Here is a 14,777-nt window from a genome sequence, read left to right as displayed (position 1 = left end):
ATCATATGTAAAGCAGGATAAGACTTGAAGGAAGGAGGTATGAAAACTGGAGGAAGGAACATCAACAATTTAAGATATGCAGATGATATCATATTAACATTGATGCTGAACATTAAGAAAAGAAAAAAATACATTTTCAGAGTAGACAATGAAGACAGTGAACTAGTTTTTCTATATCTGGGTTCAATCATTAATCAGAATGGAGACTGCAGTCAAGAAATCAGAAGAAAACTAGGACTTGGAAGGGGAGCTATTAAGGAACTAGACGAGGTCTTGAAGTGTAAAGATATATTGTTGTTGTGTGCCTTCATGTTGTTTCTGACCTATGGCAACCCTCAGGCAAACCTATCAACCTATTGTATCTTATTCTGTTTGTAAACCGCCGTGATCATAGGAACGGTGGTATATAAATAAAATTTCAATCAATCAATCAATCATGAGCTTTTCTTCACAGGATTTGTTCAAAGGGGTTGGTCATGACCTTTCTCTGAGCTGAGAGAATGTGACCTGCTCATGGTCACTTGCTGAGTTTCCATGGCTAAGTAGGGAATCGAACACTGGCCTCCAGAGTCATAGTCCAGCACTCAAACCACCACACATTTCTTGTTTCTGTGTATGGTTGTGAAAGCTGGATAGTGAAGAAAGCTGATAAGAAAAAAATCAGCTCATTTGAAATGTGGTGCCGGGGAAGAATTCTACAGCTATTGTGAACTGCTAAAAAGACAAATAAATGGATCCTAGAGCAAATCGAGCTTCTTGAAACTTGAACTCTCCCTAGGTCCAGACTGTCTGAAAGATCATCTCCCTATATGAACCTGCCAGAGTATTAAGGCTTTCTCTCAGTCCTGTCACCATTACAGGCTTGCCTGTGACATAGGCAAGAACTTTCTTACTACTCTCTCATCCTCTGGAATTCCCTTTGGTGGGAAGGTAAAGACTTTTCTTTTTAAGCAGGCTTTTAATGAATAATTGAGATAAATGAGAGTCTGCATGTTACATTCATAGGGTCAGCTCTGAGGACACACAGTGAGTACAGACATTCTGGTTGGAATTCAGTATTTGGTGGAAGCCTGAATCTGGCTTAAACTTGAAGTTCACTTGTGTTCACAACTAATTCCTTCAGAAATAAAAACAAAAAATAACCTGCAACCATGGAAGTAACTTCTCTCTCTCCTTCCACTGTGATTCTTTTTCAATCTGCAGAGAATGACGAGTGTGTCACAGAAAGAGGGATGTTAAAAGAGAACATAATTCAGAAGCGTGTATATGAATTAGAGTTCCCTCTATATTCTCTGGTCAAGAGGAAGGATGGTACAGTGTTAGGCTATACTACCCTAGCACCTTTCATCTGTAAATATCATCTGAGTGCAAAGGTATGATCTTATTGGCAAGAAAACTGTTGATTAAACATCAATCTAAATCAAATCTTAACTATTTGTGAATTATGGCCTGGATCAGGACCACCTCAAGTTCAAAGGTAATCAAGTTGAGACAAAGCCATTGGATAGAAGAAGACTGATTCAATGATTAATGGATACAGAAGCTGTTTACAGTAGTGAAAAGCATATACAGTCCCTTCAACTGATAGAAGCCTACTGTCTTTGCAGCTGAAAGCACACAGAAGGCGTGTCCCCCTCTGTTGCCTAGATAGGCACTGAACTTATCCTCCCTCTAGGGTGAAGGCTAAAGAATCTGTCTCTGTCCCAATCTTATATACCTATGGCCACACTGAAGATGCAGGATGGGGCAGGATGAGGGTTATCATCAATGCCCTGGAGAGGGAACAAGGTTTCTAGCCCTTTCTGCTACCAAGATTGAGAGATGCTGGGAATATTTATATTTGAATGCTCCCATTTGTTTACACAAAGGATTATGCTACATGGAATGCCACCAGAAATATATGCTGTCATTTCTGTACCCACTGCAGCCATGTATTTCTCTCACAGAGCTTCTATATACCCATATATTTTTCTTCTAGTATTTTGAGAAGAAGGTGATTTTTATAAGGAATGACATAGAAGAAAGGGACTCAGTCCTGTCCCCTTGGTCACATTTCAGATGTTGTCTGGCTATGATTTAACATACATAGCTCAAATCCTTAGACTGCAATAGAATGTTACATTTCACCTTTCATATAATTTGACTCTTAGTTTGCTTCTTTTACTGGAAATCAGTTTTAGTTTGTTTTTCAATTGTTAACAGGTTAGGTGCCTTCACTAGCCAACATTCTATAGGCACCATAGACCAGTCCTAAAATTATGATAGCTAGCTTTCTCAAATGCACTTTGCAAATAATCTGGAATAACTGGATTGATTTCTCAAGACATCCAAACTATTTTTGTCCGAGATTGAAATTCGACTCTTAGACCCTAGATACAGCAATGACATTGATGCTTGCCAGGGCCTGACAGCCTCAGTACGTGCCACAGGCATTCACGTGGCATATGAAGTACTTCCACTCTCTCCGTTACAGGAGAGTTCTGTTTAAAAAGCTAAAGGCAGTAGCAGAAATGTCTGTGCATTCATACATGGGGAAAAGGAAAGGAGAAAAAGAACCATGGGAACCATGAGAACTTTTATCAGGCAAGAAAGACAGTGGAATCCTGGGCAATAGCTACTACCTGTTACATTTTAGCAGCTATATGAAAGGCAGAAATGGGATTTGAAGACAGGATTGAAACGGGGTGAAGGAGGTTTGTTTAGATGAAGAAAGTAGATGCTTTTCTGTAGATGAGAGGAGACTCAGCACAGTATAATAAATGGGGATGCAAGAGAAAACTGAGAGGGCTGCAAGCAGCAGTTTGCATAAAGTTTAATAAGGGTTTTTTCTGGACTCAATTGAATGTCCAATTCTTACCTAGTTACCTTTAATTATTTGGCATGATCAGCTTTAAATAATACAACCATCTGTTATGTGGTATTATCTGTTTGATTTATAGATAACCTGGAAAGATCAGCCAATCATTCTTTCGGAGAAGAAGATGCCAAGCAAACAATTTGGACGTGCTTTTCTACATTTGTCACCTCATGGCAAATGGTTAGCTTCATTTGCAGAAAGCGGGCTAGTTTTTATCCATGATGCTTCAAGTATGGTAATTGCTGGAATGTAGTTCTCATGAAAATTTTGCTCATCAGAGTTATAAATGCATTTCATGCTGTACATTAAGGGCCCATACAGACAGGGCAAAATAAAGCTGCTTCGGGTCACTTTGGAGGTACGCTGTTTAAATGATACATGCATCTTAAGATGCCAGAAGTTGCACCAAAGCCACACTCCATTCCTTAAGACTGGAGTGTGGCTTTGGCATGGCTGCCAGCCTCTTAGGATGCATGCATCATTTAAACAGCATACCTCCAAAGTGACCCGAAGCAGCTTTATTTTGGCCTGTCTGTATGGGCCCTAAATAAATGAATACAGGATGCTCTATTTTTATTTTGGAAGTATGTATTGTGTTATTTGTTGTAGAGTTTCAAGGTGTGTAAAAGGAATAAATACAGATCAACATTTGAGTCATAGAAGGAAAACAAATGGGGTTTAATGTTTCTTCTATCTGAGTATGACTTGTAACTAAAGATTTGTGAAAAGGCATGGGAGATGATTTAAAGTCAAAACAGGATATGTACAGTAGAAATAGAAAGGATCTCAGGGTCAGACACAAGTCTTGAAAGATAGATTGCCGCTACTGTCCAACTCAGCCTGGCCCAAGGGGACCTCCAGATGTTACATGTCACCCCGAAGCATCTGTCATGCTCTGAGCCTGCATTGTCTCGCTCATAAGGTAGACTTATCTACTGAGGAAAACAGGAATAGAAATAAAATGCATAGAGAATCTGAGAAGTGTCTGGAGAAGGGACACCCAAGCAAAAACAATAAAGCTAATCTGATCCAAAGATACCAATATACAGGCCTTACTGCTGCAGGATACTGTGAGCAAAAGAACAAACGCTGTACAGAAGTCAAGATATGCAGCAAAATGCAAGACAATAGGCTATTTTCTCCATCAGTTTTTATATCAAAAGCTCTTTTACGAGTCCCACTGATCAGTCACTGGCCATCTAGCTATAACTTTTTACTTTTTATAATAGGAATATTTCCATGAGAACACCAATGGACTTAGTTAATGAGACTTCTGGTTTGAGCTTGAAGATATGAGTCATAATCAGATAGCTTGTCTAATGTATGCATTCACTCTCAGAAGTGGAAGCTGCTTAAAAACAATAAATTTTATCACAAGATGGATCCGCAGTACACTGTTACATTGCTTTGCTATCACTGTCACCACTTAGTTGTAAGAAATCCTGGGGGCTGTAACTGAGAATGTTAACTGAGGTTGATGTTCTCGTCTAGAGACCTGTTGTGTATTCTTCTGAACGACAGTCCCCAAGGTACTCTTGTTTAAATCTCATTCCTCTTCTCAGGCTGGTACAGAAGGATAGAAAATAGTATATACCACTAAGTTTGCAGAGATACCAAAGTACTGAAAGGAGATAAGGCAATGTAGCCTACTGTTGGAGGTCCTTAGGAGTCCTGGTGGCGCAGTGGTTAAATGCCTGTACTGCAGCCACTCACTCAAAACCATAAGGTTGTGAGTTCAAGACCAGCAAGAAGGGCTCAAGCTTGACTCAGGCTTACATCCTTCCGAGGTCGCTAAAATGAGTTCCCAGATTGTTGGGGCAAATTAGCTTACAGTTGTAAACCACTTGGACACTGCCTAGGCAGTATGAAGCGGTATATAAATGAAGCTTATTAAGCTTGTTTGTTTAGTCAAGACCCTTAGTTTTGTCCTGAGTTAGATTTGTGAAACCCTTTCCTATTAACTTTTAACTATGGATAAAACACATGCATGTGTACCAAGTTTAGCCTTGGTCAATGAAAATTAGGTTCTTCCTTGAGTAGATCTTTTATACCCACTTAAACTTTAATCTGATTTAATTTTCATTTTAACTTAAGTGTTGTCAAAACTTTCAAGGCAAATGCATCCAACCTGTAATCTAATAATAATAAAAAAAAACAATTTAGTGAAACTGTTTCTGTTTCCGGGACCCAAATATGAAAAAGTACAGTATTCCATATGCCCTTTCAGAGCTCTGTCCATCAAAAGTGATAAGCTCATATCCATATGATGCTCTAATTCATGGCCATTATCTGTAATATAAGGAGCTTTGTTTCCTTGAACATTAATATAGCCTGCACATAGCTGTCTTGTAGTGTGTGCATTGTTGTGCCTTCAAGTCATTACAGTGACCCAAAAGTGAACCTATCACAGGGTTGGGTTTTTGTTTTTTAAAAATATTTGTTCAAAGGGGTTTTGCCATGCCTTGGTGGAGGTGGAGAGAATTTGACTTACCCAAGGTGAGCTGTCCAACACTCAAGCCACTATACCACATTGGTTCTTACTAATGTGTTAATGGACACAGCTAAATGAGATACGTTTAGCTGTACTTTTAGTTGTAAACCTTCTAAAGCTCTATGATCAGACAGGCTACAGATTGCATAACTAAAAATATCAGGGTATTGCAGACCTAATGCTCCCAATCTTCATCAAAGTTGAGAGACTGTGCAGATTGTGGAGTTACACATGCCTTCTCTATCTTTTCCCTTCTTCAGAATAGGCTCCCTGATTAAAAAAACAAGTGTTTTTTCCCCTCTCTTCCTCTTTTTATCCTAAGGATGTATTGACTCATGAGTACTGCCATTCTTATCATGGACGAGGAATCAGATCATTTGCATTCTCATTGGATGGCCAGTATATGCTTGCTTGTGGCTCACAGGATGGAGCGCTTGTTTGTCTAAAATGGAAGTAAGTATGAATTTTTTAAAAATTATTTGGATATGACATAAAACAGATTTTCAGCAGATTATTATTGTACTGTTATGGTACTGTTCTAAAGCAATGTAATTTCAAACACCACTGTCTCATTACTGTTTATGCAAATTAGTATTTTGTTGTTGTTGTTGTTGTTGTTGTTTGCCTTCAAGTTATTTCCCAAAGTCACCCAGTGGGTTTTCATGGATTTGAACTCTCGTCTTCAGAGTCATAGTCCAACATGCAAATCATTATGCCATGCTGGTTTCTTTACATCACAAGTTGTTGTACAGTGCGCCTGCTCCATATGCGGGCGTGCCATATGCAGCTTCTGGTTTACGCAGAAGCCGCGCTGCAATCAATTGAATGGCGTGTGTGCCTGTGGCACGTGCGCACCACGCCGCCATGAGCACAAGCCCTATTCTATTGAATCGGTCTTGAGCTTACGCGGTATTTGCCTTACGCGGGGCGGGAGGGGTCTGGAACAGATCCCTATGTAAGACAAGGCTCCACTGTACAACTTAGGGCGACCTGAAGGCAAATCTATAATTCAGTGTCCTTGGCAGGATTTGTTCAAATGAGGTTTGTCATTGCCTTTCCATGAGGCTGCGAACATGGGACTTGCCCAAGGTCATTCAGTGGGTTTCCACAGCTGGGCAAGATTTAAATCCTGGTCTCCAGAATCACAGTCCTACACTCAAATCACTACACCATGCTGGAACCCTCCAAATGAGTAATAATGACCACAAAATATATAGAACACTGGATGCTACCAGGAAATTCCTAGGGTATGCAAAATCTGTCTATGTTATGCCAACTTCCATAGATGTTAATAGTTCTGCAGTAAAGGAATAAAAAGCAGACTGCCCAGAAATGGATAATAAAGTTTCTGGGAAATATGGCAGTTAGCATGACATGGTACTCTCCAGAATGTTACATTTTTCATCATTCTCCAGCTAGCTTGTCACAGCCATGCTGCCTGGTGATGGTTGGAGTAGAAGCCCAGCAACTGAAGATTGCCAGGTTAGGTACTAGAAAGCTATTCTATGTTATTAATCTTCATAATCACTTGTTTTCCAAAACTAAATAAGCACAGCTAATTTGATGGAAGATAACTGTAATCCTGCAATTTGCCTCTGAGTTCAGGAGGAAATGATATAGGCTTGAGCTGTGAAAAATATGAAATTGAACCCACGGCCATCTTGCCGAGCGCAGTTCTATTCAGAAGCGAGGGGCTGACTCTCACAAGAGCACCTCCTCCTGCACATGCACAGCATGAATTATTACAGAAACAGCAGTTTCCAAGCATGCAGGCACAGGAGAAACGGCTGCTTTACCAGTCATGACCTCACAGGGCCCCATAAGGGAGGGAATTCAAAAGAAAAGGGCTCCCTGTGTGTAGGTTCTACTTCTCAGTCAGCACAAGATGAAATGTTTGATGGAGAAGAGGAATGGTCCCAGATGTCTAATTAGCTTCCTCAGTCAGAGGTAACAAATAAAAATCAGTTTATGCAATTTCTGAAAAGAATGTATAATGATATGTATGCCAAAATTGATAAGACAGGATGTAGAAATGGAGGATGAGGAGGTGGAACCTCAGGAAATGGATACTCGAGCCACATTTAAATGAATGGGGCTTGTGCACGTGGCATGTGCACCATTACCCTTTATGGGGTGTGCTGCCCCTTTTCCCAGCGCAGCTTTCAGCGTATGGCACGGGCGCACTGTACACCTATCTTTGCTGTTATAATCCACAGTCATCTGTTGTTTTACCTCGTTTGGTATTTGTACTTGATATCTTAACTTTCTTGCTATGTTCCTTTGATGTGGTATTAAAAGTGTTTGTAGTATCTTGCAATGATGTCGGCCCCAAGGCACCAGCTTCATTGATGATATTAATATTCCCAATATTTTCGCTAGCTTCATTAGCTGTAAATTGTCAGGCTAGCCCTGCTCTCATCCAGGAGACATATTCAAAGTCATCATGTACAAATCAGAACAGACAACATGACAGTAAGAATGTATATAATGGAACAAGGAGGTCTTCATTCCAAAGCATTGGTGCAGGAATCAAACATGCTGTTCAGATGGGTAGAGAAACATCTGAGCTCACTGACAGCAGTGTATTCGAAGAAAGCATGCAATATAAAGGCAGACTACATGAGCCGAAACAAATTGCATCCAGGCGAATGGGAACTGCATCCGGAAGTGTTTCTAAAACTTCAGCAGAAGTGGTGTCTGTTCACAGTGGACCTGTTTGCAACAGTAAAGAATGCAAATTGCAACAGTACTACTCCATAGATGCAAGCAATACAGCAGAAGCAAAAGATGCATTGATAATCTCATGGCCAAAGGAGTGGCATTATGCTTTCCCACCCATTGTAATAATTCAGAGAGTCATACAGAAGATACATCAACAAGAAGCAACAGTGGTATTGGTAGTGCCTTATTGGCCATGATGACCGTGGTTCCCTCAGCTTCCTCAGATGTCAGTAGATCAACCATACAAACTACCACACAAGGAAGACCTTTTAACTCAAGGGCCAATTGTACATCCAAACCCAGGCTGGCTGAGTTTGACAGTTTGGAGCTTGAGCGCCAGAATCTAATACGAAAGGGATATTCCACAGCGGTGGTGAAAACTATCATGTCATTGAGGAGGGAATCAACAAAATCAATATATGTGAGGACATGAAAAACATTTGGTAAATGGTGTCTGGAAAGGAATATACAGTTCATGGAAGTGAACATTAAGCACGTCTTACAATTCTTACAAGACAGTTTAGAAAAGGGTCTCAGGCCAAATACATTAAAAAGGCAGGTATCGGCATTTTCAACAGTTCTAGAGTTTGGTGGTGTAGCTTTATCTGGACAGCAACATTTAAAATGTTAAGAGGAGCTACTTTAAAATCATTCCCAACTAGACATAGGTTTCCATCATGGGACTTGAATACTCAACAGATTAACAAAACCTCCCTTCAAAATAATGTCAGAGGTCATGTTAAGAATGTTGCCTTACAAAGTTGCTTTCCTGGTAGCCATACCTTCAGCAAGAAGAATTTCAGAATTTCAAGCTTTGTCCGTAAACACTAATTATTGTAGAATAGAAAAGGATAGAATAGTATTAAAGTTAGATCCAACATTTATGCCAAAATGCCCGAACAGTTATATGATACTGGAAGTTTTGTATCTACCTACCTTTTGTCCTAATCTGAGACATCTGGAAGACATGAGGTGGCATATATTGGATGTGAGAAAGGCCATAAAGGCATATATAAAGAAAACAAAATCTATTAAGAAAATAGAGTCATTATTTGTTTCCTGTAATCCAAGAAATATTGGTCAGGAAGCATCAAAAACAATTATAGGAAGATGGATAAAAGAGTTCATCTTTCTCTGTTAGGACTGGGGAAAGAAATCAAGGCCAGGACCAGTTTGGCCACATTCAACAAGATCTATGTCCACTACATCAGCATATTCAGTGCCAAGATCTCAATCAGAAATATGTGAGCCTGCAGGATGGAAAGAGCCAACAATTTTTATTCGCCATTGCAAAGTTAATAAATACCATTCTGCAAAAGCAGCATTTGGCAGAACTGTTATACAATCTGTCTTGTCAAAATATTAATTCCACCCATGGGCTTGGGTATATCCTATTAGTAGTGGATTGTGCCTCCGGCCATCTCATGAATGACAGATTGGGTTTACCATGAAGATTCATTCAGAGATGGCTGGAAGACCAATCCACACCGCCCTAAATAAATAAATAAATATATATATAAGATAGCAAATTAAGGTCGTCAAGACTTTATAAATAAACTGACTGCGGAGTGCAGGAGTTCAACAGATGACAACTGAAAAAGAATATTGACTCCTGCAGACCCAGTTAGCAAGGAAACCCATTAGTAGTGGACTGGTTCTCCAACCATCTCTGAATGAATCTTCATGGTAAATCCAATCTGTCAATCCCACAATTTGCCTCTCAGTAATATATATATATATATATATATATATATATATAGGCTTGATCTGTGAAAAAAAAATAACCAGTCTATTAAAGAGAGCAGTACAATCTTACCAACTTGCTACATTGTCAGTTTTCCCCCTTTTTCCCTAAGGAAGCTTGGAGAACGCAAAATAAAGGATGCAGTTGACTTTGGCACTTATCTTCTTAGCATGGTTAACAGCTCTATTTTCCGTGAAAACCTAGCTCTACGGAACATGACAGAGTGGACAGCAGCAACAAAATCCCAAGTCTATGAGAGTGCTTCTTCTCAGGTCATACATTTCTTAAATATATTGAGATGTGCCACACTATTTTAGGTGGCAAAGAGCTGAAAAATAAGTCTAGATCAGTAATTTCTTGTTAAGAATATACATTTTTGAACTTGCCACATTTATTAGATGGTTTTTCCCCTCATTTCTAGATTGAAATTCATGACCAGGTTATGGTATTGGCTGTACTGGTCTGCACTGTGTATTTGGAGAACTGGATGAGTGACTGACTGCATATTATGAATCTGTCTCTGGAACCATTTTGAAATTACTAATAAATGTTCTAGAGAAAGTGATATGACAAAAGGAATTTTTATTTTATTTGCCTGTTTGTTTGTATGCTGCCTTTCTCCCAACTTGGACCCAAAGCAACTCACAAAAGCTTAAAAGCAACAGTAATAATATTAATATAACAAAAATGTAAAATCCTTTTAAAATACTAAATTAAAAACATTAAACTACAGAACTTAGAAAATAAAGTTCATAACCAAATCAATAAGAATAGAAGTTGCAATTATTTGCTAAAGAAAAATCACAAGTAAAAGATCAAGAAGAACGTTCAATACAGCCTGAAAGGAAGTAAACCAAATTAATAATAAATCATACTTTTTTAATTTGACAGTTATTTTTCATAAATATATTTAGTGTATAACAATAATATATATGCACTACAGGAATTATAGTAAAAATACATTTGTATGAAAGATGCATGTATATGCATATACAAGTACATATCTTATTTGTTGAATACTTTACTACCAAGAAAAATAATTATACAGTATTTATGGGTTTGTTTGATTTTATGTAATTTTAATAAATAGAATAAAAATTATCTATAAAAAATACTGAGTTAAAAATATAAAACAATTAAAATCATAACAAGCAACAGCCCAATAAAAAGCCTCCTGGGCACAATTATGTCTTAAGCGCCTGCTTGAAAAGAAATGTGTTTGCCTGATGGCAAAAGCAGAACAGAGAGGTGGCCTGTCTAGCTTCCAGCAGAAGGTAGTTCCAAATGATGGGAGCAGCCACTAAGAAGGCTTTCTCTTGTGTCCTCACCAAATGTGCCTGTAATGGTGGCAGGACCAAGAGAAAGCCTTCCCTGAAGGTCTTAGGGTTTTGGCAGGTTCATATAGGGAATTCTTCCATCTAAATGAGTTGAGTAGGAATGTGAGACAGCATAAACATAAAGGCAACTTAAAATAAATACCAAATACTAAATACTAAGACAAACCTGAATGGCAGATAATTGTATTTTAAGTAAGACAAATGGATTTCATGTGTTTTCTGAATTATTTATATGTATATATTTTAGATGAGGCTCCATAGGACATCAGGTATTGAAATGACAGAGGAAGATGAATACTTTCTTTTGACTCAAGCAAAACCTGATGAAATTGCATGGATAGATCAGAAAGCTCAGAAGGTACTTGTACTGCTACTGTGAAGCCTTAATGCCAACTGGATTATTTGATTTGATTTGAAATTGTCCTGTGAAAACACATACTTTTAAAAGCCATCTCATGATCAAATCTTCAGAGAAACTGATCAGAAATGAAAAAAACCGACTTAGGCTGCATTGGTGACATGCCACTCTTCTAATTTCTGGTTCCTCTCTTTTGGGCTCTGCCCTGTTTGAGGCAAGGCAGAGACCACAAGCAGTGTCTAAGCAGTGCAAAGCATAAGTCAACAAATACCAAGCTTATAACACATGACTTAGGCACTTATCACAGGAGACACTTACCGCAATAAAATCGTGGGCTAAACGCTTCAGAAGAGCAGAGGTGGGATCACCAGTCACGCTTCTCAAACGTCACTGAAATGCATCCTGCTCTTCTCCCACTGACTAATCATTCATGGAGAAGCCATTTTTGTAATAACAAGATCCCATAATTACAGAAATGGCTGCTCCATGAACGATTTGTCAACAGGAAAAGAGCAGGACACGCTTCAATGACATTTGAGAAGCACGACTGGAGATCCCACATCTGTGCTTCTGAAGCGTTTGGCCCACGATTCCATTTCGGTAAGTGCCCCGTGTGATAAGGTCTTAAGACAAGGGCAAATTGAGTTTTAAGCTGGCAGGAACAAATCAGAGAGCAAATAAATCAGGGAAGAGCAATCCAAAGCCACAATCAAAGGCAATAAAAGCTCAAGCACAGAGGTAGACTGAATGAACAGGGGTCAAGGAAGGTGCTGGTGAATATACAGGATTTTCAGGGGTACTCTGCTTCTTAGTGTTGCCTAATCTCAGAGGCTGTGGATTTTCCTCAGAATGTCTGCAGGCAGGACCACAATAGGCCCAATAGGATGATTGATAGAGAGTGTGTGTAGCAATTAGAGATCCTGATTAAGGAACAAAGACACCAGTGGTTTGGACAAATAAGCTAAAGGCTTTATTATAGGAACTCCATTCTAAGATATGAAGGTTACTCAGCTTGTGCTGATCTAATATAGCTACAATCTAGGGAAGAGTTGAAAGACAAATGGAGGGGAGAGAAGATGTGGAAAAACATCCCTAATGATATCAGTTTACATTGCAGAGGGGTCAGAATAGATATACAAGAAGGGCATAGACTTTCGAGCACTCAAATTCTATTACTGTTGTCTTCTCTGAGACATTGTTGACTCTTCAGTGCTAAGCGTTGTTGCACTTCTAAAAGAAATTAGCTTTCTTGTCCAACAAATGGAAAGGAGAAGCCAGGCATAGTCAGACACGCATCCTAGACTTTAGGAGAGCGAATTTCAGTAAACTTAGAGAAGTATTGAGGGCGATTCCATGGTCAGAAATACTAAAAGATAAAGGAGTTCAGGATGGATGGGAGTTTCTCAAAAGAGAGATACTGAAGGCACAATTTCAAACAGTTCCAGTGAGAAAGAAAAACGGGAGGTGTCTCAAGAAACCAGGATGGATGACTAAGGAACTTTCAACTGAGCTAAGTTTGAAACGGAACATGTATAAGAAATGGAAAAAGGGGGAAATCACAAAAAAGGAATTCAAAGAAATAGCAGGCATGTGTAGGGGTAAAGTCAGAAAAGCTAAAGCGCAGAATGAACTCAGGCTTGCTAGAGAGGTTAAGAACAATAAAAAGGGCTTTTTTGGATATGTCCGCAGCAAAAGGAAGAAGAAGGAAACGGTAGGGTCACTGCGTGGAGAAGATGGCAAAATGCTAACAGAAGACAGAGAAAAGGAAGAATTACTCAACACCTTCTTTGCCTCAGTCTTCTCAGAAAAGGCAAAGGGTGCTCAACCTGAGGATAATGGAGCAGAGGACAGAATAGGGGAATTTCAGCACAGAATAAGTAAAGAGATAGTAGAGGAACACCTTATTAATCTAAATGAATTTAAGTCTCCGGGACCAGATGAACTCCATCCAAGGGTATTAAAAGAACTGGCAAATGTAATATCGGAGCCATTGGCAATAATCTTTGAAAACTCCTGGAGAACAGGAGAGATCCCAGCTGACTGGAGGAGGGCAAACGTTGTCCCCATCTTCAAAAAGGGGAAAAAAGAGGATCCCAACAATTATCGTCCAGTTAGTCTGACATCAATACCAGGAAAGATTCTGGAGCAGATCATTAAACAGAGAGTCTGTGAACATCTAGAAGGCAATGCCATAATCACAAAAAGTCAACATGGGTTTCAGAGAAACAAGTCATGCCAGACAAACCTGATCTCTTTCTTTGATAAAATTACCAGCTTGGTAGATGAAGGGAATGCTGTGGATATAGTATATCTTGATTTCAGTAAGGCCTTTGACAAGGTTTCCCATGACATTCTTGCAAACAAGCTTGTAAAATGTGGGCTAGACAAAGGAACTGTTAAATGGATCTGTAATTGGTTGACCGGCCGAACCCAAAGGGTGCTCAACAATGGCTCCTTTTCATCCTGGAGAGAAGTGACCAGTGGGGTCCCACAGGGCTCTGTCCTGGGCCCAGTGCTATTCAACATCTTTATCAGTGACCTGGATGACAGAATTGGGAGCATACTTATCAAATTTGCAGATGACACCAAATTAGGAGGAATAGCTAATACCCCAGAGGACAGGATCAAGATTCAAAACGACCTGAATAGACTAGAAAGCTGGGCCAAAGCTAACAAAATGAAATTCAACACAGAGAAATGTAAGGTACTGCACTTAGGGCGGAAAAATAAAATGCACAGATATAGGATGGGTGACACCTGGCTGAATGAAACTACGTGTGAAAAGGATCTAGGAGTCCAAATAGACCACAAGTTGAACATGAGTGAACAGTGTGATGCGGCAGCTAAAAAGGCCAATGCTATTTTAGGCTGCATCAATAGAAGTATAGTGTCTAGATCAAGAGAAGTAATAGTGCCACTGTATTCTGCTCTGGTCAGGCCCCACCTAGAATATTGTGTCCAGTTCTGGGCACCACAATTCAGAAAGGACATTGAGAAACTGGAGCGTGTCCAAAGGAGGGCGACAAAAATGGTGAAGGGTCTGGAAACCAAGCCCTATGAGGAACGACTTAGGGAGCTGGGGATGTTTAGCCTGGAGAAAAGAAGGTTAAGAGGTGATATGATAGCCCTGTTTAAATATTTGAAAGGATGTCATATTGAAGAGGGAGCAAGCTTGTTCTCTGCTACTCCAGAGAACAGGACCCGGAACAATGGATGCAAGCTACAGGAAAAGAGATTCCACCTGAACATTAGGAGGAACTTCCTGACAG

General features: G+C 39.5%; 1 protein-coding gene across 4 annotated transcripts in view; it reads left to right on the top strand.

Annotated features, from left to right (window-relative positions):
* Positions 1 to 14,777, top strand: part of CFAP43 (cilia and flagella associated protein 43) — a 74,590-nt gene that overhangs the window by 29,973 nt on the left and 29,840 nt on the right. For all 4 annotated transcript variants that reach the window (XM_089509828.1, XM_089509827.1, XM_089509826.1 and 1 more), the window contains 5 exons: positions 1,204 to 1,373; positions 2,940 to 3,092; positions 5,671 to 5,801; positions 9,926 to 10,085; positions 11,398 to 11,508. In XM_089509828.1, coding sequence (XP_089365954.1) covers positions 1,204 to 1,373; positions 2,940 to 3,092; positions 5,671 to 5,801; positions 9,926 to 10,085; positions 11,398 to 11,508 — 725 coding nt within the window. The remainder of the gene's footprint in view (positions 1 to 1,203; positions 1,374 to 2,939; positions 3,093 to 5,670; positions 5,802 to 9,925; positions 10,086 to 11,397; positions 11,509 to 14,777) is intronic.

This window comes from Sceloporus occidentalis, unplaced genomic scaffold (assembly GCF_023333645.1).
Source record: "Sceloporus occidentalis isolate IW3139 unplaced genomic scaffold, rSceOcc1.0.p SCAF_2, whole genome shotgun sequence".
Taxonomy (NCBI): Eukaryota; Metazoa; Chordata; class Lepidosauria; order Squamata; family Phrynosomatidae; genus Sceloporus; species Sceloporus occidentalis.
The sequence above is the reverse complement of the archived record's forward strand: the minus strand, read 5'-3'. Positions and strand labels throughout refer to the sequence as shown.